Raw genomic sequence first — 24,159 nt, forward strand, 5'->3', positions numbered from 1 at the left:
TACTGCTGGACACTGGACTGGATAATATCACTAAATAACTAGATACTACTATGTAGACTCATGCATTTTAGAAACAAATATGTTTTTTGGGGCTGAAGAAATACCGTAGCAACTTCAACAGGGCCCCAACACCTGAAGGACCCATAGGGTTTTTTGACATGAAAGACCCACCATAAGTTGGTGGGACAGATGCGCGGAGATACTGTATATCCTGCTAATTTCACAATGATGGTAGATGAAATTATGGATACTCAGAAGAGTATCTTTAATGGAGTTGTGTACTTTTGGCAACTCCCTCCCCCCTTCCTGGGCAGACCTTCAAAGGGAAGCATACAAGCATACTTACCTGCTTCTCAGCACTAGCTCCTTCTCTCCATGGCCCTAGCTGCTCCATTAGGCTCCACGGATATACTTAAACTTCCTGTTTGACTCCACCGCAGACAGATGCTGCCCCTTGCTTAATGACAAAGGGTCACCGCTGCGGCCAGTGATTGGAGAAAGTTTATATTCAGGGAGCCCAAAAAAACAGCTCTGTGACTGGGGGATCCGTTTGTTCTTTGTGAAAGCCTCGGTCCCCTGTGTAGCAAAGGAGGTAGGAGCCAACGTCATGAGCCAGGTAAGTATGCTTCTCTCTGCAAGTCTGCCCAGGAAGTGGGGGGAGGGGGGTTTCCAAAACCCCGTCAAAGGTGCACAACCCCTTTAGGTTCCGGATACGTAATGTAAAATAAGTGACAAGACCACCACCTACCAGGTACTCTATACAGTGTAAGGCTGGTGACTTCTTATGTGGCAGAGGAGCCTCTGGGACCTCTTGGGAATCTGGGAACGAATATAACTGCACCCCTGATAGCTACACCCTGGTGAATACTTCCTATTCAGCTTATATAGATCCAGCGTACAATAGTAACTATGAACTACACGACAATCATGAAGTCAAAAAGAGTAGAAACCTAGTAGAGATTTTGGACAGGGAGCTTTTTATGCTACAGCCCTGCGTACTGCTAATATATAATTAATATCATACTAAATGTAATTTAATTTGGAAATGTTTTATTCAGCCATAATATTAAATTTTTTACCACTTCAGCCCATTGCGACTACTTTCATACTAGTACAAAATGAGAATCAATATTGCAGTTCCTTGGGATTTTCACAGTTCTGAAACCATCAAGCATCAGCCTACTTAACTTCTTACCACAACTTGCGCCATTAACCCATCACTTCATTAGCGATTCCTCTGTCATTTGCATGGTTTTGTAGAAAAAACTTGGTGATTCTTTTTATTTACCTTCAAGTGTCTGCAAATTATGAAATTCTACAGTGAAATTAAATTGAAATTCACATTGCTGCACTTGTCATAGTACACACTGGAACACTAGAGGGAACGTCTCCTTCCCATCGTGTCAGAATTCTGGGTTAAAAAAGTCAAAGGGGGTCATTTTTAAGACTGGCGTTTTAACCCCCGTTCATAATAAAGGCCCATAGCTGGCGGAGGATCCGTTGGAGTTATAAAGAGGTGGCGACCTCTCCATAACTTCAGCACATCCGGCCCCAATACTAAATGTAAGACAGCTTCCTCGCTGTCTTACATTTAGACCTTTTTCTACGCCTAAAACAGGTGTAGAAAATGATGAATGAGAGGTGCCTGCCTGCCCGTCCCCTTATTCCGCCCACGGCCACAATTTTAGACCTGGCGTGAGTGAGGCGAAATCGAAGATAGTGGCACAACTAACCGCTAGACCGCCATCTGTGCCTTAAAAGGGTTCTCCAGGGAATTAAGAAAATGAAAATACTTAAATATTACTTTATTATAATTATATTCTGAAATACCTTAAATTAGTTATAATGGCTCGTTTTGTCTGGGGAGCGATCATTAGGGGAAACAAAATGGCCACTGTCCTATCAGTTCACACAAAACCTGTCCTGATCACACATGAGGACAAGTTACTTCACAACACTAAGGTAAAGAGCTGCCTCATCCTCCTCTCTGCTCTACTTGTCAGGAATTATGATCCTGAATACAGATGATAAGAACTTTAGCTAAATCTCTGGGGAATTTAGTTCATGAGAAGACATGAAGTACAGAGAAGACGGACAGGACAGACTGTGGTAATGTTTTGCTGTGGTAATGGACACATTACTGCGTAATCGTGATGCATTTGTGACTCGACTGCACCGTGCTGGGTACTTTACAACTGTATGAACTGCTGAAGGCTCCACCTAAGGGCTCGTTCACACGACCGTGTGCTGCCCGTGCCTGTGCCGTGGACCGCAAATTGGGGTCCGCAATGCATGGGCACCGACCGTGGGGCAGCCGCAAGCGCATCGCAGACCCATTCACTTGAATAGGTCCGCGATCCGTCCGTTCCGCAAAATGATAGAGCAAGTTCTATCTTTTTGCGGTGCAGAAGCACGTAACGGAACACCACAGAAGCACTCCGTAGTGCTTCCTTTGAGTTCTGTTCCGTACTTTTGTTCCACCGTTCCGCATCTCCGGATTTGCAGACCCATTCAAGTCAATAGGTCCACATCCGTGAAGGGTGACCGTGGATCCGCATATGCGGTGCGCAATACGGCAACGGGACACTTACGGTCGTGTCAATGAGCCCTAATTCATTTGGACCTCACTGTCTAGTTGATCTGCATTGTTAATGGCTGCGCATCACCCACAATACTGCATGACCATTAAAGGGGTTATCCAGGAAAAAATATTTGACATCCTCTGGATAGGTCATCAGTATCATATTTGCAGGGGTAAGACACCTGAGACCCCCGCTGATCAGCTGTTAAAAGAGCCCTTGAGCGCTGCAGCGTCTTCCTAGGCCAGTGACATCACTGTACATCAGTCACACGGCCTAGTTGCAGCTCAGCCCCATTGAAGTCAATGGAGCTGAACTGCAATACCGAGCACTGCCACTATACTACGGGTGGCACTATCCTTGGAAAGCTGCTGGGAGCCCGCATCACTCACCAGAGCTCCGGTCAGCGCAGAGGTTCCCTGACACAGCTGATCGGCAGGGATGCTGGGACTTGGACCCCCACTGATGTGATAATGACAACCTATCCTGAGGATAAGTCATCATTATCTTTCCCAGGATAAACTGACTAAACAGTGGAGTCCTAATTAGTTAATTGGATCTCACTGAAGCTCAACTGCATCACAATCACGCCCTGTGGTCGTACCCTCCGAACACCGGATAGGTTAGTGTAATTATGTGTGAGCAGTGACCTATCCACTCATGGGAGCACTGGGAGCACTGCTGCTACCATGACAAAAAATAGATGGAAGTGAGGTCATAAAGCCATGCACACTAGCAATAGGAAAGATACATAATTGTATGCACCAGAGGAGTAGCTAGAACTGACTGGGCCCCACAGCAAATATTTGTACGCCCCCCCTACAACTTTTTCGTAACCCTCCCCTCCCGTGTAAACCCCACTTCTGAGGCTAGTCAAGATCTCTCTCTCAGACCAGGCCCAGACAAATCTCACATGTTTGGGGGGAGATGTATCAGGACTGGCGCTTTCTGTGCCAGAATTGATATCCCCTGTGCTTCCGGAGGATGCACTTATGACGTAGTGCATGCCTCGTCATAAATTAGGCGGATCCTCCATCAGTCCATGCTCCTAAACAGAAATCTACAACAGCTCAGAGCTGTGGTTGATTTCTGGCTTCATAAGTTTGTCAGGGCGGCTGGTTACACCCCCTTTAAGGAAAATTGACCACGGCATCAGAGGGGTTACATGTTCGGACATTGCTTCTGGGAGTCTGCTCTGTAAAAAAAAAAAAAAAAAAGCAGACACCTGGCAGCTACAGAGCTTTCTCAGCTTCTGAACGGGTGCCATGTTTTAACCCTGGACTACCGCCGTTTATGTATGGCGGAGGTCCTTAAGGTGTTAAAACACTTTAGATTGGGTTCCACTTGTGTTTTAGCCCCCTGCAGGGCTTTTCATTCCCAAAATGCAATCTCTGCAATGGAGGCTGACCCCCAGAAAGCGACAGCCTGAAGGTAGGAGCACCGTGACACAAACATTCGTCCACAGTATACCACTGGCATCCTACACACGGGGACTACTCCCCTGGCGGCAGTGTGCTGCATATTATGGCAAGATTAAAGGTAAGCACAATAGGAATTATGGTTAATCTTTTTAATACTAGTGTTTTATATTCAGAATGTTTTCAACTCCAGGAATAAAACAAAAATAGTAACATTGTTTGTAGTAATATAGTCTAGTATGTGCAGTTACCCCAGGCTCTCTATGCCAATATTTTCCAAACTCTTTCCCATTCTCTGTGATGGCTCAAGCATCCAACCAAGAAAACTGCTATGGCGCCAAATATTAAAACCTTTCAGTCATAGAAGAAGCAAGAGCACCTGCCGTGGTATGGTAAAACACCATACCACGGTGGGTGCGGTCCACAAAACGTGGATCCACCAAAAATATTGATGACGTCCATGTTGCATCTTTTTTTTTTTTTTTTTTTTCGCGGACCCATTGTAGCAATGCCTATTCTTGTCCATTGTGTGGCCAAAAATAGAACATGTTCTAAATTTTTTGAGGAACTGTGGAACAGACATACGGATGTGGAAATCACAAAGTATGCCGTCTTTTCTTTTTTTGCGGACCCATAGAAATGAATGGGTTCGTGTAAGATCCACAAAACATGCAGATGACATGCAGAGCAAGAATACGGTCGTGTGAATGGGCCCTTACCCATCACCATTCTAGGGACTGCAGTTCCTGGAGCCCACCAGAAGAAATTATTCTTGAGGTACAACCTCTAGTGATGGCTAACCTCCGGCACTCCGGCTGTAGTGAAACTACGACTCTCAGTATGCTCCATTCATTTCTATGGAGTTCTGAGAACAGCCAAGCAAGTGTGCATCTTGGGAGTCGTAGTTTAACCACAGCTGGGATGCCGGAGGTTCGCCATCACAGCCCTATAGTATCAAGTCTAATAGGTTTTCATTCAAGAAATTAGACTCTAGTGGCAAGTGATTGGCTCCAAAGGCAGCCAAATTGGTCTTTCTTCCATGGACCTTTGGGGTCAACTGTGGTATTATGATCCTGGGCTCGCCGGAGGATCCCCTGGTACTCTCATAGGCTAGTCTGACCCTTTCACTTGACAGATGCTATTAACGTAGCACACCATATTAACAGTAAATGCAATGTTGATGATGAGGCTAGCACACCATCTACTACATCTACATTAGTGAATATTTCCATCACGAAAACCTAATAAATTAGTGAGAGTTAATAGTCTAATCACCCGTTGACATTATGGCCAGTACATACCAGAGCACAATTACAAATTAGAAATTATTTCTCACCGTTCACAATGACAAAGATGTCTCGGAAATCAATTTCTCCTCTAACCTCGACTCGCCCCTCACATCTGTAAATGCCTTCATCCCTTTTACTGATGTTCATAATCTGAAGATTGTTGTTTGCCAACATCGCAAATCGACCTGAAAAAAGAGGAAGAAGCAGAGAAGGGTCAGGAAGAAATGAGCTGAAGGAAGATGTCGGTCTGCTGATTCAGATTTTCGAAACAGTTTTGCTCTAACACTATCAGACATTTCATGAAAAATGCATTGCCCAATTTGAAAGTAAAATGTAATTTTCAAAGTTTAATATTTTTCTAGTGCGCCAAAAAATTCTACAGTGTACGCTAGGGGGGAAAAAATCATATTTTACCGCAATCATTACCCCGGAGATTGTTAAACTCATGAAGAAAGAATGTTGTTTTGCACAACAATAGGATTGTGATTAAGAGACATTATTATGTTTTTTTCACATATATTAAGGACTCATTCACGCGACCATATTTATGGGTCTCCGTTCCGCAATTATTGCGGAACGGATGTGAACCCATTCATTTCAATGGGGCCTCACTCCGTGTGCTGTCCTCACCTATACTTCTGTTCCGAGGCCCCTCAAAAAAGATGGAGCATGTCCTATTCTTGTCCTCAATTGCGGAAAAGAATAGGCATTTCTATCATAGGGCTGGCCATGTGCGTTCCGCAAAATGCAGAACGCACATGGCTGGTATCCATGTTTTTGCAAAACACCTATGGTCATGTGACTGTACCCTATATATGTCACAGACAGGATAATTGTTCGCGGTAATAAAAGCAAAATTTTTATTTTTTTCTGGCAAAATAATGATGTTATTTTCTAAAAATAATTAAAATGAAACAATTGAGAGGGAATTCTTGTTTATTTTTTAACGCATGTGAAATGATTGTGTGATACTAGCTATTAACTTCTTCAGGACATCCGCCATACTTGTACAGTGGATGTCCGCACTATAAAGATGGCACCCACTGTGGAGTGTAGCTGGTGCCATAATGCCAGGTTTCTACTGTTTCACAATGTTTGCAATTGGCAATAGTGCCGATCGCAGATGTTTAACACCTCAGAGCAGTGTTCAATTGTGAAATATACACTTCTGGGGTCCAAACAGCTCCCCTGTGTGGCAATCATGGGAGCTGTTCATTCCCTGTGGTAACCTCGGTCGTTCTGAAGGGATATTTTCCATGGAGCCCTTATTGAATGTCCCATAGGCTGCAATGGAAATTCATTTCAGTCTATGGGACAAACAATCTGATGATTGCATCCTATAGATAGATCATTAGATTAGCAAGGTTTTGAAACCCAAGGCCTCTGCCGATCAGCTGTTTGAGAAGGCAGGGGCCCTGTAATGTCGCAACTATTATCACTGAGCTGGGCGCTGCCCATTGAAGTGAACGGGGCTAAGCCGCGTGCAGACCAATGATAATGGTGTAATAGCATTGGTCCTTTGCCAATCAGATGCTGATGATGCATCCAAAGGATAGATCATCAGTAAACAAACGGTGTAGAAGTTGAAAAAAGTAAAAAAAGTAAATTTTAAAAATATAAGAAAATAAAAATATAAAAGATTCTAATCACCCCCTTTCCCCACAAAAAAACCCAATAAAAATAGACATAATTAGCACAGACTGCATCCCAAGATGTCTGAAATAAACGTAAATATTAACGTATTCATCACCTCCGATATTTAAATAAATAAAAAATAAAAAAGACAGACACTCCAAAATGATATTATTAAAAACTATGGCGATGCAAATAAATTTTTATTGTTTTTTAAAGTGTTTATGTGTTTTAAGTGTTTTTTTAAGTTTTTTTTTTTTAAGTGTTAAAACACAAGAAAATCTATACAAATGTGCTTTGATTGTGCTGACCCAGATAATAAAGGGAAAGGGTTATTTTCTTACTGTTGCCATCCACTAATTCCTAAGGGTTCATGCACACGACCGTATGTATTTTGCGGTCCGCAATACATGGATCCACAAAAAATATAGATTGCGTCCGTGTGCATTCTGTATTTTGCGGCTCCTAATAGAACAGTCCTATCCTTGTCCGTAATGCGGACAATAATAGGACATGTTCTACCTTTTTGTGGAACGGACATACGAAAATGGAATGCAGGCGGAGTAACCTCAGTTTTTTTGCCATTGAAATGAATAGTTCAGCATACGGCCCGCAAAAACAAACAAACGTGACGAACGCGGAAAGAAAATACGTTTGTGTGCATGAGCCCTAGGGAGTGTAGCTATACAGGGTGTCCCCCTCCTTCCTTCATTCATATCCTTTCCTCATCTTTCTTACAACTGAATAGACGTGTCTTTTATCAACCTTACAATGAAACTGCTTAAAAGGGTTTTCTGGGAGAAGAATATTGATGACCTATATTCAGGATAGGTCATCAATATCTGATCTGTGGGGGTCCAGCACCGCCACCGATCAGCTGTTTGAAGAGTCCACGGCGTCCTGTTGAAGGCCACACTCATCTCACAGCATATGAAGCACAGCACCATCCACAGTTCAGTGGCTGTGCTTGGTATTGCAGCCCCAATTACTGACCATGTGACTAATAAACATGGCAACACTGGCCTGGGAAGAGGCAACAATGCTTATCAGAGCGCCAAGGCCTCTTCAAATAGCTGATCAACGGGGTGTCGGGAATCAGACCCCCACCGATCTAACATTAATAGCCTCCCCTGAGGATAGATCATCAATATTCTGCTCCCACAAACGCCCCTTTAACTACAGTTGACATGAAAAAGCAATATGACAGATAGGATTGTAGTTGTGGTTGTAGTCCTGTGGAAGTAGTTGTGGTTATGACGCTATATATGGGGCCATAAAAATCTTTACAATAAAAAAAAAAAAAAAAGAAAGGGCAGAAACATTAAAATGCAGGACTGATTGTTTGGTTGACATTTCCCTCCGACCTTCCCACAAAAAAGGGAATTTTTAACAAAAGATTGTAATTTAGTGACCTTACATCTAAAAATGACACAACTTCTCAAAATTATTGATAAAGGTCATGCATTACATTTTATACTCAAAGGACAAAATAATAAAACAATAAAACGGGTCCCTTAGAAGTCCTCAGCACATCCTGTTTTAGATCTAGTTGAATGTATGACTATGAGAAGTGCTTACATGTATATGCATGTCCTTAAAGGGGTCTTCTGAGACTTTTATACTGATCGGTGGAGGTCCGACACCCGGGGCCCCAGCCAATCAGCTGTTTCTCTCTGCTTTTCGTATGTCAAGTGATGACACGTTCATGTGTCCCATGGCCTAGGAGCAGCTCAGCCGAATTTAAGGCAAGGAACGCGATACCAAGCACAGCCGCTATACAATGTACGGAGCTGTACTTGAAGAGCTGCAAGAAGACAGCGATGCTCACATGAGCGCTGGTGCCCCACCGATCAGGTACTGATGACCTACACTATCCAGATGTTAGGTAATCCGTTAAAAAATCCTTCAAAAATCCATTTAAAGTACGGATATAGAGCACTGTCTATTGACTCATCGCTTAAAAGGGTTATGCCATCATAGATGTAACAGATGAAATTCTGACATTCAGAGGGCAGTATGAACGACTCCGCATCTGTTCCACAATTTTGTGGAACAGGTGCGGACATTCATTTCTATGGGGCTGAAAAAGATGCGGAAAGCACACTGAGTGATATTATTCTGTGGCTAGTGCATAAGTCTATACCTTGGAACAACCCCTTTAAAGGGGTTATCCCATCTGAGACAATGGGGGCATATCCTAGCGATATGCCCCCATTGTCTAAGATGGGATAACCCCTTTAAGAGTTTCCTTTGAAGATAAGCTGATTACAGAGTGTCCTGCCCAGAAATCTAATTTACCAATAGTATGTGTTCAATTCCCCTACAATGGCACCACAGGGGAAATCCAGAGTTACACAGTTCCGTCATGGATCTGCAAAAACGGATCCGTTAAAATAATACAACCGCATGCATCCGTCATGAACAGATCAGTTTGTATTATCTGTAACCTAGCCAAGACGGATCCGCCATGAACTCCATTAAAAGTCAATGGGGGACGGATCTGTTTTCAATTGTGCCAGATTGCGTCAGAGAAAACGGATCCGTCCTGGCACACAATGTAAGTCAATGGGGACAGATCCGTTTTCTCTGACGCAATCTGGCACAATAGAAAACAGATCCGTCCCCCATTGACTTTTTAATGGAGTTCATGATGGATCCGTCTTGGCTAGGTTACAGATAATACAAACTGATCCGTTCATCAAGCGGACAGCAAAACGCTGCAGGCAGTGTTTTGGTGTCCCCCTCCAGAGCGGAATGGAGAATGATGCATTCTGAGCGGATCCTTTTCAATTCAGAATGCATTAGGTCAAAATTGATCCGTTTTGGACCGCTTGTGAGAGCCCTGAACGGATATCACAAAAGGAAAGCCAAAACGCGAGTGTGAAAGTAGCCTTAAGGGGTTGTCCAGGATTGAAATGTTTTTGTTTCTTTTTTAAACACCACAGCCTCCCAGCTGGATCTGTGAAGTGAGCACATTTACCTGCTTCCTGCTGCTTGGTTCTGGCTCTGTGGGTCCCCGGCTGTCTTCAGTACCCACATGTAAACTTATGGTACAGATGGGCTTATGTACACCACTGCAGCCAATGACTGGCCTCAGAGATGACATGTTCCCAAGTGGCACGTCACTGCTTGGTCATGTGCCGCTTGGAGACACGTCACCACTGAGAAAACTGAGGCCACCATTGAGGACAGCCAGGGACCGAGCGTTGGGGAACAGGTAAATATGCTACCCTTCACGGATCCATCGTAGACAACCCCTTTAAAATAAACAATTTCCTACATCAACAGTAAATCTGATTTGAAACCATTACATTAAGTATATGAAAAAGGAGACAAGAAACCACTTCCGAAAGTTAAAAGAACCAATGAGTAAGTAACATTTGTGATGATATGGTATTTTACTTGTTATAAAATAATATCTAAAACCTCTTGTGAAAAACATAACTTAAAACGTTACCAAAATACTAACTGTCATCAATGTCTGTTACATCTTCACCATTACTCAACCATCTGACCATTGGAGCGGGTGAGCTGCTGACATGGCAGACAACTTCTGCATCGTCCCCTTTCCGGAATTCTTGAGGTGACCTGACCTCTTCAAATGTCAGTTTCTCTAAGATGAAGAGAAATGAATTATTATTTCACTTGACAATCAGGCAATTCCAATGTCTTGTTCTAGGGAACACTGATTAAAACTGGGAGGTGGAGGCCTCTGGGCATTTGCACACTTAAAGGGGTTGTCCGGGTTCAGAGATGAACCCGGACATATCTCCATTTTCACCCCTCTGGCCCCTCTAACATGAGCATCGAAGCATTTCATGCTCCGATGCTCTCCCTTGCCTTGCTCTGTATCGCACAGGGCAAGGGCTTGTTTGTTTATATTTAAACACTGCTAGGCAGAGGCTTCCACCTAGCATTTATCCTGGTGACATCACTGGCTTTAGAGCTGCCCTACCTATTTTATAAGCTAGGGCAACGTTAAAGCCCATCCATTAGTGCCGGTGAGGTCACCGGGCTCACTGCTAGGTTGAAGCCTCTGCCTAGCTTAACCATGAAGAGCCTGGTACATCACCCAATCTCCAGAAAAAGCCCTTGCCCTACGCGATTCAACGCAGGACAAGGGAGAGCATCGGAGTGCGAAATGCTCTGGTGCTCATATCAGGTGGGCTGCCTGGGTGAAAATGGGGGTATGTCGGGTTCAGCTCTGGACAACTCCTTTAAGGAAGAGAGTCAGTGGTATAGCTGTAGATCGTACATAGATGCCAATACCATTAAGAGGCCCAAAATGGCACATGACAGGTGAGGGAAGAATACTGATTTTTCACTGAGGATCTGCAGCTTTAAAAGGTTATTCTCATCTTGGACATTTATGGTATATCCCCAGGATATGATAAAAGTGAATAGGAGAGAACCACTAGAGGTGAGCCAACTGATTCTACGCAAATCGGTTTCGACATTAATTCTTTGTAAATTTTGGTGATTCGACTCAATCCAGGAATGGTGTGGGAAAGAGAATAAAATGAATAAATAAACAAGTAAGAGGCTAGAAAGAAAAAAAAAAACATGAGTCAGTTTACAAAGTGTCATACACAAATTTTCGGGTCAATCCCATCATTCATGTAGAATTGATCATCACCCGAATCATCAACTATTTATCTAAATCAAACCCAAATAAAATTTTGAGCGATTCGCTCATCTCAAATGGCCACCTCTCCATTGACAGCAGCTGCTAGACATGAGTTTGGGGACCCTGCTCTCTGTACTGTAGGTTCAGGTCCTAGAGATGGGATCCACATCTATCGGACATTTATGGCATATCATGTGAGTATGCCACAAATGACCAAGATGTGAACAGCATTCTATGTTAGATCTTTAGATTTCTGTCTTGTCGTTTTTATTACTATTTTCAGGAAATGTTCACACATTGTCTATTTTTACCAGATATATTTTACTTAAAGCGGCTAGACGTTTTAAAAGTCTCATTTAAATTGTCGCTCTGTAACCCTGCTTAGTGCATGCTCATTGTTGTGCTGTTTTTGTTTTACTTCAGTTTACATTTTGTCAGCCATTTATGTTGCACTTTCTCTTAAAATCTGCATAAAAGCCTTTGCATGAAAGCTGCATAATAAAACAAACTAAGAACTGAAATCTAATAGTACTGTCTATATGAAGTACTGTGATTCAATTTTCTCTAAGAGGAAAATTTCATTAAAACATTCCCGTAGCCAAAATGATAGTAGACGCCACAAATACTACTATAAAAACTCTTTACTTGTCATGAGTAGTGATGCAGTTTTGTGTTGAACCACTACCACAATATCTGAGCATAACCTTATGCAGTGACCCAGTGGATCACCGCTAAAAGTTTACTGTTGTGATTTACCGTAATGCTACAAGCACTTATCTCTCTTTGTAATACGTATTCCAAATGGCTGTGCATGGATGAAAAACAGTTGGCACTGCCACTCTGGTTAGGTTGCCACAGAAACTGCCTGATTCAGCCCCCTCTAGGTAGACAGTCTTGGCTGAGCAGAACTAGAGCCAAGAGCTATGTGTTTGAGCTCCTGCCAAGTAGGTTCAAAGAGAAGCCTTATCCAGGAAACACTATTCCAGAGATTGAAAAGCTGCCAGAGAACAAGCCAGCTGAGAAAACAAGGGAAAGAGAACTTTACTTTAAGACTTTACTGCTTGTAGAAAGGGTTAATTGCCTCTGGCACCCATCACACTTTGAGACGGACTGGCCATCTGAATCTGCACATGGCAGCCTGAGAACTGCAGAAAGAGTTAACAAGAATGGAATTGCATCCCTCAGATTATTTGGGAAGCTTGCAAGGTGTGTTTAGAGTGGGACTCAGAGAGGACTACTACTACCATCATTGCTACTACCTATGCATAACTATAGAGAGAAGCCTATTCTGTAACATAACCAGGGACTGTGCCCTTTGCTGCTGTATGAACTACTACTCTCATGATATATTCAGTAAAGAGAGAATTTATTGTAACAAAACGGGTCTGGTCACTGACTCTAGAACTTTTTGTTGGCTCTGCACCTGTCCTCCTGCCTTGCATCCTGCCAACTAATCACCATCAAGGGCACGCCACCTAACACCAGGTAGGAGCCCAATACTGGGGTGTGTCCTGATGGAAGAAGCGGCCCCAGAGGGCACTGGAGTGAGGACAGGCACTGTGAACCACCACTACTCCTACCAATGTCCATCCCTCTGTGGGCTTACTGCACTAGGCTATGGACACTGTTGCAATTATTATTTTTTTGACTGTTATTTGCTATCTAAACAGCCTTAAAAAAGTGGTAACATTTTGCTGCAACTAACTCTTTCACACCACATCTCACAAATCCGGAGATGTGGTGTGGAAAGGAACGGAACCACGGAACGGAAGCACTACAGTACAGAGTTCTTCTGTGGGGTTCCGTTCTTGTTCTATCTTTTTGCGGAAAGCAGGGATCACGAAACCCATTCAAGTGAACGGGGTCGCAATCCGCATGTGGCTGGCCCACAGTCGGTGCCTGTGCATTGCGGACCACAATTTGCAGCACAGCCACGGGGGACACGCGTTCGTGTGAAAGAGGCCTTAAACACAGCAGCAGAGAGGAGGAAGATGCTGTGCCTGGCAGATCAGACTGCGGAGATGGCAGAAAACATTTAGGTTTTCAGGAATGGCAGATCAGAAATGTTTTAGATACAGAGGAAAGCTCTCGGGCATGGAGTTTGAGTCACAATGTACTGTGTCATGGGCACTACTGTTTAGAGGGGAAAATGTGTTATTGTTCTGTGTTCAGAAAGCAGAACTGATGTTTGACCACGTAACAGACTATTTCCTCAGTGAAGTCTTCTGGAAGATCTAGAGCAAGGATCTGGTAGCAGGAGTGAAGAGAGAAAAGGGTGGGAGCCCTAGTTCACCAGGCCACGTCTGATGGGTGCAATTATCATGTATCAGGACACAGACATGCATTCATTTGAGGGACATACTACATGAGAAAATATCAGAATATAAGAGTGGGTCTCAAATGACTAAAGGAATGAGACTGTGGTATGAAATTCAGAATAACTTTTTAAGTCAAAGTAACCACTAATGTACTATATGTAAAAAAAAAACAACAACATTTTTTCATGTCAACAGTGACCACAGCTTTTAAAGGGAATCTCTCACCTAGTTTTAGCCTATAGAGCTGCGGACATGCACGGATAGATCTCCGCTAGCATGTCCACAATATACTTGTCCCATAGGGCTGTGTGGTTTTATGTCGCTTAAAAAATGATTTTATTGATATGTAAATTAGCCAAGTAAGGTGCCCAAGGCATGGTTACTTACGGTTAAGGAGCCCAGCACCGCCTGCATCCAGGAATCTCCTCCTTGCTCACAAAGTTATAGTGCCATAATCTCGCGATGCGTAAGCTGGCGCATGCGCAGTGACGGCAAAGTGTTTGTTCCCTTTGCTGGCATCAGCTTCAGTGAATGAACTGCGCATGCGCCAGCTTGAGTAATCGCGAGATTACGGCACTATAACTTTGTGAGCAAGGAGGAGATTCCTGGATGCAGGCGGTGCTGGGCTCCTTCACAGGGGGCGGTGCTGGGCTCCTTAACCGTAAGTAACCAGACCATGGGCACCTTACTTGGCTAATTTACATATCAATAAAATCTTTTTTTAAGCGAAATAAAACCACACAGCCCTATGGGACAAGTATATTGCGGACATGCTAGCAGAGATCTATCCGTGCATGTCCGCAGCTCTATAGGGTAAAACTAGGTGACAGATTTCCTTTAAATTGTAATTGTCATTTCAGTTTATATGTAATATAGTGTAGGGACAGGGCTAGTAAACATTTTTGCAATATACTTTATTAGGAAAAGATGTTCTTTGTACTAGAAAACAGAGTGAAAAGAGTCTTCTTAGTAAAGCTCTAAGTGAGCACTGCTAAGGAAAATCTGTCTTCAGTCTTCAGTTCTACTGAGCGCTGAAGACACCTGTGTGTAACAAGTCAGATAAGAAAGGTGATGGGTGGTGATAGTTAGGGCACGTGTACATGGTCAGGGGCTGGGGTAGTGACAAGAGGCAGAGAGCTGGGCCTATGTCATGATGCTGAGGAACGTTGTTCCTATAAGTCTGGTTATCTGGGTAAAGACTAGTGTTGGGTGCGAATATTCGAATCGTGAAAATTAATCGTGAATATCGGCACTTCGAGAAATTGCGAATATTTAGAATATAGAGCTATATATTCGTATTCATGAATATTCTAGAGGTTTTTTTTTCCATCAGTAACCTCCCTTCTTGCTTGTGGGCCAATGAGAAGGCTGCAATATCTTTGTCTGGGCTTAGCAACATCCCTAGCAACCAATAGGAAAGTGTCCTACCTCTTACTATATAAGAACCTCCGCAGCAGCCATTTTCTGTAGTTTTTTTGCAGTTCTGAGAGAGAGAGCAGTGTCATTGCTGTGCTCTGTGCTTTACTGTGTAATTACATTAGTTAGTTAGTTAGTTAGCTTATATATATAATACAGATAGTTAGTGGGAGATAGTCAGTGTAGGTTATATCCTGATATAGTGTAGCTGATAGGTTCTGCTGTCCATACATACATGCAGACCTGCTAAAATGTGAAGTTTCACGTATTGCGCCAAAATATTTGCATCATTAGTGCCGATTAGCGCAATCGCGAATATATTGGAGCACTCTATCTGCATATAAAGCCATTTTTAATGTTCTGCCATGCCAACCATTTTTTTCAGTCTCCGGAAACTTCTAGCAGCTTGGAAAATGTAGCAAAAGTGACCCACATCTGTATTTTGCGCGCATTACTTGAATATTACATTGCAGATTTTTCGCAATCAAGAAAATAATCTCGAATTCGCAAATATATTATGAATATTCACCCAAATATTTGTGAAATATTGCAAATTTGAATATAGCCCAACTGTGAGTAGTAAAGTCACTGATAAAGTCATATATAAGAAGGAATTGCTAATCTCCAGACTGCAGGATGAAATTAAAAGAGAGACAGATTCTAAATAGAGACTGATGAAAAGTGAGCGTTCAGATAACTGTATCCGGGAGCTGGCCACCATGAGAGAGACACAGAGCAGAGGGGCTAATGCCAGGCCCAAAATCCAGGCCTTTCAAACCAGGAAGGAGACCAGGCTGCAGGCGGCAAAGAGAAGGGACACCATCAGCAGGAAGGACCTGGACTATGAGGACATGCACAGCATTGTAATGCCAGGTAAAGCTGTGAGAATCATGGCCGCTGCACCTATAGAGCCTGTGGGAGACTGCAGTGTGGTTACTGAGGGGTTAATGCAACCAAGTAGTGGACAGAAGAGTCCAAGTTAGCAAGACCCAGCACAAATGGGGTTAAACCATGATCCTGATCCAGACAAAGAGTTAATGAGCCGGACACCTGACACCTGTGCAGACACTGCAGTCAGTAACAACCTTGCCTTGTCTCCATTCATCCTAGTAATACCAGTCCCAGACACTGAAGCTATTCCCAACAGACCTATCCTTGACTCACGGCAGTCCACAGACTCCAGACACAACATGGAGGTCACCGAGCCGTCACCAACAGAAAAGGCTAGCACCAGCGTCCAGCAGCCAGGGGAAAGTAAACCTGCAGCATGAGGCAATACTGAGCCAAACACTGCCAGACCCCAGAGACTATTCTCCAATGTGACAAGATCTGCAAACCCCACAACCCAAAGGAGGAATGCAGTACGGATCAAGTACACCGGCCCAAAGCAAGACGCCCCCACAAGGCAGTACATAGGCCGTGATCTGCTGAAAAAACTTTATGGGATTTAATGCGTCTGAGGTTTATGCACTGATCCATGTCCCAATCACCAGGATCCATGACATCAGCTTCAATTTAATTCTACCAAACATCATAAAATCTGGAAAAATCTGAAGGTTCTCCAGTTGTCCAAACCTCTGAGGTGACAATTCTCCTCCAGTCTGAGGTGGTGGAACTAGCAGACGTATTTTACTGGCTGAGAAGGCAATGTTTGGTCCTCGATTCACCTTATAAGATTTATGATCAAGAAGGAATCTGGAATGGAGGCTACAAAGTAAGAGCCCAGCTGATGCAGAACCATGGAGTCACCAAACACCTACCTCATGTCTTCTACCTGGGATTTGCTACTATCCTGGGCAGCTAAGACACATGGCCTATACCTGCCCACATGTGAAATGCTCAATGTCTGCAGGGTTGGATCACACAAAAACCTGCACAGGATGTGTCATCTGTAACCTGTGTGCAGAATATGGACATACTTTTAAGGGAATGCCCACTTGTGCAGGACAATAAAAACAGCACAGATCCATTTGATGAGGCTGATGTGGAAGATTTCCCTGAATTATTTGCAGAAATTGAATCTGAACGCACCAAGCATAATGATACTACTGGCTCTGATGCAGCCTTGGTAGAGCCACAGCCAGAAAGTGTAATTGACCGCGCAGAAATAAATAATCAGCAAGTGACACCTGTCAGCGTGGAGGCATCTAGGGAGACATCTGGAGCAGCTGGTGAGGTCTCCTCTGAGCAGCAAGGTTCCAGTACTAATATAGAAACTATAGAAACCATCAGTATGGAGACATCCAGTGAGGCACAGAAACCATGGACTCAGCCACTGACAAAGGGTTTCAAGTGGTAAAAAGAAAGATTGTGTTATCTGAACAGGAACCACGCAAACATGCAACCATTCCGATGCCAGGATCACCTGCTCTAGAGATCTCTCCTGGGAGGTCTTAGGAGAAGGTGAGGATTTCTGCAGCCAGAATATCCAGGAGGCCGCTGATGAAGATGTCCCTGAGGAGAGAGACATTGAGGTGTCTGTGTCCACCAAGACGTGGGGCACCAAAGGACATAGCAGTGGGGAAAAAAAAATTAACAAACCTAGGTGACCTGTGTGAACAGTCTGAAAACCAAGGCGAAACGTTGGACAATTTATTATTGATTGTCAGATGAGAACTTTAATGTTTATATGTCACAGGAGACCAGACTGCAGAACAACATGGAGGTCTCCTCGTCAGAGACTGGGCACATGGGGCACCGTTCTGGTCTTTTAGGCTGGACAGATATGAGGGGTCCTATTTAAGAAACATAGGGATTTTATGAGGCGTTATTAACTTACTGCACTGTAATCATCTCCGGGAATACGAAAACTGCTTGTAAATACTTGTTACAGATTTTTCAATAAAAGATTGACAAGATGCAGGATGGAAGCCTCTACATGTTACACACAGGTGTCTTCAGCACTCAGTAGAACGGAAGACTGAAGACAGACTCTCCTTGGAAATGTTCAATTAGAGCTTTGCTAAGAAGAATCTTTACGCCCTGCTGTCTAATACAAAGAAACCTATTTCCCTAATAAAGTATATTAATAAATGTCTAACATCCCTGTCCCTGTAGGATATTAAAAATAAGCGGAAACGGCAACTACACTTTGAAGAGGACCCACCACCTTACCTGACAGTTCTGCTTTAGAAGATAATGGTATTCCACTTGAAATCACAATTCTGCAGCATTTTTTTCTTAGGACACTATGCCGTGCTATTCCTCTATTATTCCAATTAGAAAAAAGCATAAATTGCCAACTGGATGTTACTAGTTAGGGGTGTGTCCCTGCCCAGTTTGTTGGGCCAGCATGGGGGATGGTAACACCCAGTTGGCAATTTTTTTTCTAAATATATACTAGGGATAATACAGGAATTTCCCAACATAACAAAGCTGCAATTCTTCAGCACAGGATAATAATAATAAAAAATGTCTTACAGAATAATGTTTGACAAATACTCACGGTAAATTTCCAGAACAACTGTAGACTCTTGAGTGTGTCCCTTAGAGTCAGTAGCTTGGCAACGATATATCCCGGCGTCATCTATGTTGGCGTTGTATATTGTGAGCCATGATCTCATGCCTTCTCTTTGTGCCACAATTCTTTGATTTGATGTTATCCTCTCACCTTGGGGACTATACCAGTCTATTGTCTCGGCCTCTCCCAAAACTATTAAAAAAATTATAGAAGTTTTAAACATTTAGCTTTTTTCTTTTTTTTCTTTTTTTTTATTAACCAAAACAAACACACATTCAAAACTCTTTCAAGGGCATCTGTCAGCAGTTTTGTACCTATGACACTGGCTGACCTGTTACATGTGCACTCGGCAGCTGAAGACATCTGTGTTGGTCCCATGTTCATATGTGCCGGCATTGCTGAGAAAAATTCACTCTGATTGACAGAGCCGGGCAGTGTAAACGGGATCATGTCTGGCCCTGTCAATCAAAGTGCAGAGGGCGCAGTGGCTGCAGAGAAAGAAGAGCCTCTAGGTGTAATGACAACGCCCCCGTTGCTCCTAGAGGCTCATTTGCATATATTAAAACATCATTTTTCTCAGCAATGCGGGCACATATGAACATGGGACCAACACCAAGTGCACATGTAATAGGTCAACCAGTGTCATAGGTACAAAACTGCTGACAGATGCCCTTTAAAAGTAATACTGTATAATCATTGGCACTTTTTGACTAGGACTATTGACTTTCAATGATGTCCTGAGAACAGACCCTCTGCTGTAAGTCCGGGATTTCATCTCTGTATCGCCCTCCTATAACCTTGACTACTGTAAGATCTGCATTCTCCCTCAGTGCTGGATTTATCTTATGTCCTAGTCCTTGCCAATTCTGCGTGTCCTGTAATATGATAATTATAATGATGTAGAAAATGAAGATTAATAGGAGAATTAATGCCATCACCTGTACATGTGAAATACTTGGACTGCCCCACGCTAATTTCCACTCTGCTCAGTGATATTGACACTTGTAGAAGAGCTGTGGGATAAAAACAAAAACAAAAATTGAGAGTTAATTTGCTTTTTATAACCAAACCCAATATAAACATGTTATGGGGGGGGAGTCGTTTCCTACATGTACTGATGGATGTAACAGAACTGAATTTGTCATTTGTAACAATGTATCAGAAGATTATGATGTGTCATTTATGATTATATACTGTAGGTTACCGCACCAACTTCATCATGTCAACAGCTTGGTAGATGCCCTTTAACCACTTCATTACTGCAGTGTTTCTCCCCCTTCTTTACCCAGCCAGTTGTAGCAATGCATCTAACTGCAAATAACGGATTCATTTCTGAGCCAGCCTACATGCATTTGATATTATTTTTCTCAGGACACCTTAGACCTTTCTTTTGTGCCATTAGATGATGGATATAATGTTAAAAAATATATATTTAAGGAAAAACTTAAAATTATGAAAAAAATTAATAAATTCCTTTCTTATCAATTTTCTCGTAACTATTACAAAAGGTTTCAAGACAAAACATTTCTAAAACCATTACCGTACGCTTGTAACCCTGAAAATGGAGGCTATTTATGTAACTTATCTACTGGCTGGGCCCACCGCAAGACTTCATAAGACTGGAGCACATTTTGGATATTGGCGGCCTATTTTGCTATTGCTGGTTTTATAGCCAGAAAAATCTTGTGCAGCGCCAAAACGCAACAAGGCCCTTCTTTTTTATGTTATTCATCTTGGGGTAATTTGGACATTTCTTTATTATTATAATTTTTTATTATTTTTTATTATTTATTAATTTTTTATGAAATTTGTGAAGTAAAGTGAATTAACCCTTTTCTTCCACAGTCAAGGCAGGAAGAGGTTAATTCCCAGCCTGCAGGCTGACATTTCATTTTAAAGCCATCAGGTGGCGTTCTTACCTAACTAAAAGCTCTCCCTGCCGGCTTTTAGATTTTACAATGTAATACACGCTTGTAGCAGAGTGCTACAAGCGTGTATTACTGCCTGACCACTCCCGCTGGCCACGGAAAAATCTCCCTGTGACCGCAGCTGTCTAATGATAGGGCGGTAGCAGCGATCTGCGGAGGCGCGGTGCAAAGTCGTGCAGCTGTAGGCAAGTGGTTAGGGAACTCATGTCATAGAGGAGGTTCCCCACTTTGAACCCCCTAATATGAGCCAAAGCAGAGACTCAACCCATCCATGTATTACATAGCTGGGCATTTATTCAAATAGCTGACATATGTTTAAAACAGCAGAAATCTGGCGACTGTTTCGCCCCCTATGCTTTGGAGTGGGCACCATTTTTAAAGAACGTATTTATGTATGTACAGCGGATGTCCTCAAGGGGTTAATAGGGTTGATCCTTCTGACAGGTGTTCTTTAAAGGGGTCTGGGCTTTTTCTATTGATGACCTATTGCAGACCCCCGGCGAACAGCTGTGTAAGGAGATGACGCGCAGTGTGTATGTGCCGTCTCCCGTCGCTCTTCTTGTCTGTTGCTGCTGTCCCAGCAGAGATCAGGAAGAGAGAAGAGAGATGGCACGTGTGCACTGTGCACGCCGTGTTCTCATACAGCTGATCGGCGGTGGACCTCTGCCGATCTGATATTGATGACCCATCCTGAGGATAGGTCACCAATAGAAAAAGCCTGGGCAACTTCTTCAAGTGCTATTGTAATACACAGACCATGCACAGCCGCACATAGTGACGTTTCTCAGTATTAGGCCTCATGCACACGACCGTTTTTTTTTAAGGTCCGCAAAAACGGGGTCCGTAGGTCTGTGATCCGTGACCGTTTTTTCGTCCGTGGGTCTTCCTTGATTTTTGGAGGATCCACGGACATGAAAAGTGAAAAAAAAAAAAATAAGTCAAGTTTGCATTGAAAATGATAGGAAAAACGGACACGGATCACGGACGCGGATGACAATCTTGTGTGCATCCGTGATTTTTCACAGACCCATTGACTTGAATGGGTCTGCGAACCGTTGACCGTGAAAAAAATAGGTCCTATTTTTTTCACGGCCAGGAAACACGGGTCACGGATGCGGCTGCCAAACGGTGCGATTTTTCCACGGACCCATTGAAAGTCAATGGAGCCGCGAAAAAAAACGGAAAACGGAACCACGGACACGGATGCACACAACGGTCGTGTGCATGAGGCCTTACAAAATTGAACATGGGGGTCTCATCACGCCCGCCGATCAGCTGTTTGGAGGCGCTGCAGACTTTCTTATTGTTTACAATAACCTGCCTGCGTAATAACACACTTACCATTGCCACATCAGTCAGCAAAAGAATTTTCATAAAACAACAAACAAACAACTTTCTTTATAACGGCCATCATTTAAAGCTCCATGCCAGTGCCAACAGGAGGGTCTCCAACTTTTTCAGAACTACAACTCACAGCATGCACTGACAGCCTGACGTTGTCTTGATATACTGAGAGTTGTATTTTTCTGACAGCTGGGTAGTCACAGGTTAAATACTACTGTACTACACACTTTTTTCATGGTGTGACATCATTTGTAATCAGAAAATCTCTGTCCTGCTCTGATGAGTTCCCATAATGGGAAAGCAGATCCTGTCACACTGGTGGCCCGGGTCATGGTCTGTATATTAAAGATGAAAAATATGATCTTTGACAACTGCTGTGTAAATAGCACTTGGGAGTAAGTCTACTTTAAATAAAGTCCTGATTTGAATATTTTCATCAGAGAACAGGAAAAAATATTCTTGAATCCTTTTAATTAAAGGGGTTGTCCCACCAAAAATATTCTACAGCACCTGGATCAGAATTATTTTGTAATTGTGTGCAATTAAACATTGTGTATAGCCAATTATAGTTATTCAGTCAAATCTATCTGTATAGCTCCACCTGCTGTTTGTTCTTTTTCTTATTTCTTTGTCCGGCTAACTGATAAGGCCGCACATGCTCAGTTTTATCCTTCAACTGCCTCCTGAGCTGTGATAGGTAGAGCATGGACACGCCCCCTGAGCTGTGATAGGTAGAGCATGGACACGCCCCCTGAGCTGCAGCAGAAAAGACCCTCCGCTTGAGCTGTCAGCTTGATATAAATCTAGAAGAGCCATGAATGGGGAGCATGCTGGGAGTTATAGTTTTACAATAGCTAGACTGCCGGTGATTACTGACTCCAGCTGTAGAGGGCAAGCCAAAAAATGGTAAATGTAACACTGAATGTGATTACAGTATGATAAGTGATAGATAATGTCATTCAAGAAAAGTAGGACTTAATAATGCAGTACATTTGACACAGGTTTACAGTACAGCATATCAAGCACAGTGCATACACTGAATAGTGGCTACTCTTGGTATTGCAGCCCATGGCCACTCACTTGAATGGATCTGAGCTGCACATACAGTCAGGTCCATAAATATTGGGGCATGGACACAATTCTAACATTTTTGGCTCTATACACCACCACAATGGATTTGAAATGAAACAAACAAGATGTGCTTTAACTGCAGACTGTCAGCTATAATGTGAGGGTATTTACATCCAAATCAGGTGAACGGTGTAGGAATTACAACAGTTTGCATATGTGCCTCTCACTTGTTAAGGAACCAAAAGTAATGGGACAATTGGCTTCTCAGCTGTTCCATGGCCAGGTGTGTGTTATTCCCTCATTATCCCAATTACAATGAGCAGATAAAAGGTCCAGAGTTCATTTCAAGTGTGCTATTTGTATTTGGAATCTGTTGCTGTCATCTCTCAAGATGAGATCCAAAGAGCTGTCACTATCAGTAAAGCAAGCCATCATTAGGCTGAAAAAACAAAACAAACCCATCAGAGAGATAGCAAAAAAGGCCCGGAAGACAACAGAAAACAACTGTGGTGGATGACCAAAGAATTCTTTCCCTGGTGAAGAAAACACTCTTCACAACAGTTGGCCAGATCAAGAACACTCTCCAGGAGGTAGGTGTATGTGTGTCAAAGTCAACAATCAAGAGAAGACTTAACCAGAGTGAATACAGAGGGTTCACCACAAGATGTAAACCATTGGTGAGCCTCAAAAACAGGAAGGCCAGATTAGAGTTTGCCAAACGACATCTAAAAAAGCCTTCACAGTTCTGGAACAACATCCTATGGACAGATGAGACCAAGATCAACCTGTACCAGAGTGATGAGAAGAGAAGAGTATGGAGAAGGAAAGTAACTGCTCATGATCCTAAGCATACCACCTCATCAGTGAAGCATGGTGGTGGTAGTGTCATGGTGTGGGCATGTATGGCTGCCAATGGAACTGGTTCTCTTGTATTTATTGATGATGTGACTGCTGACAAAAGCAGCAGGATGAATTCTGAAGTGTTTCGGGCAATATTATCTGCTTATATTCAGCCAAATACTTCAGAACTCATTGGACGGCGCTTTACAGTGCAGATGGACAATGACCCAAAGCATA

General features: G+C 43.0%; 1 protein-coding gene across 2 annotated transcripts in view; it reads right to left on the reverse strand.

The window, feature by feature from the left end:
• The window catches only part of NCAM2 (neural cell adhesion molecule 2), a 478,060-nt gene that overhangs the window by 233,052 nt on the left and 220,849 nt on the right, over positions 1–24,159 (reverse strand). For both annotated transcript variants that reach the window (XM_040423215.1, XM_040423216.1), the window contains exons 2-5: positions 19,678–19,752; positions 18,725–18,931; positions 10,388–10,531; positions 5,334–5,471 (exon numbers count right to left, since the gene is read on the reverse strand). In XM_040423215.1, the coding sequence (XP_040279149.1) occupies positions 5,334–5,471; positions 10,388–10,531; positions 18,725–18,931; positions 19,678–19,752 (564 nt within the window). The remainder of the gene's footprint in view (positions 1–5,333; positions 5,472–10,387; positions 10,532–18,724; positions 18,932–19,677; positions 19,753–24,159) is intronic.

Source organism: Bufo bufo, chromosome 3, assembly GCF_905171765.1.
Source record: "Bufo bufo chromosome 3, aBufBuf1.1, whole genome shotgun sequence".
Taxonomy (NCBI): Eukaryota; Metazoa; Chordata; class Amphibia; order Anura; family Bufonidae; genus Bufo; species Bufo bufo.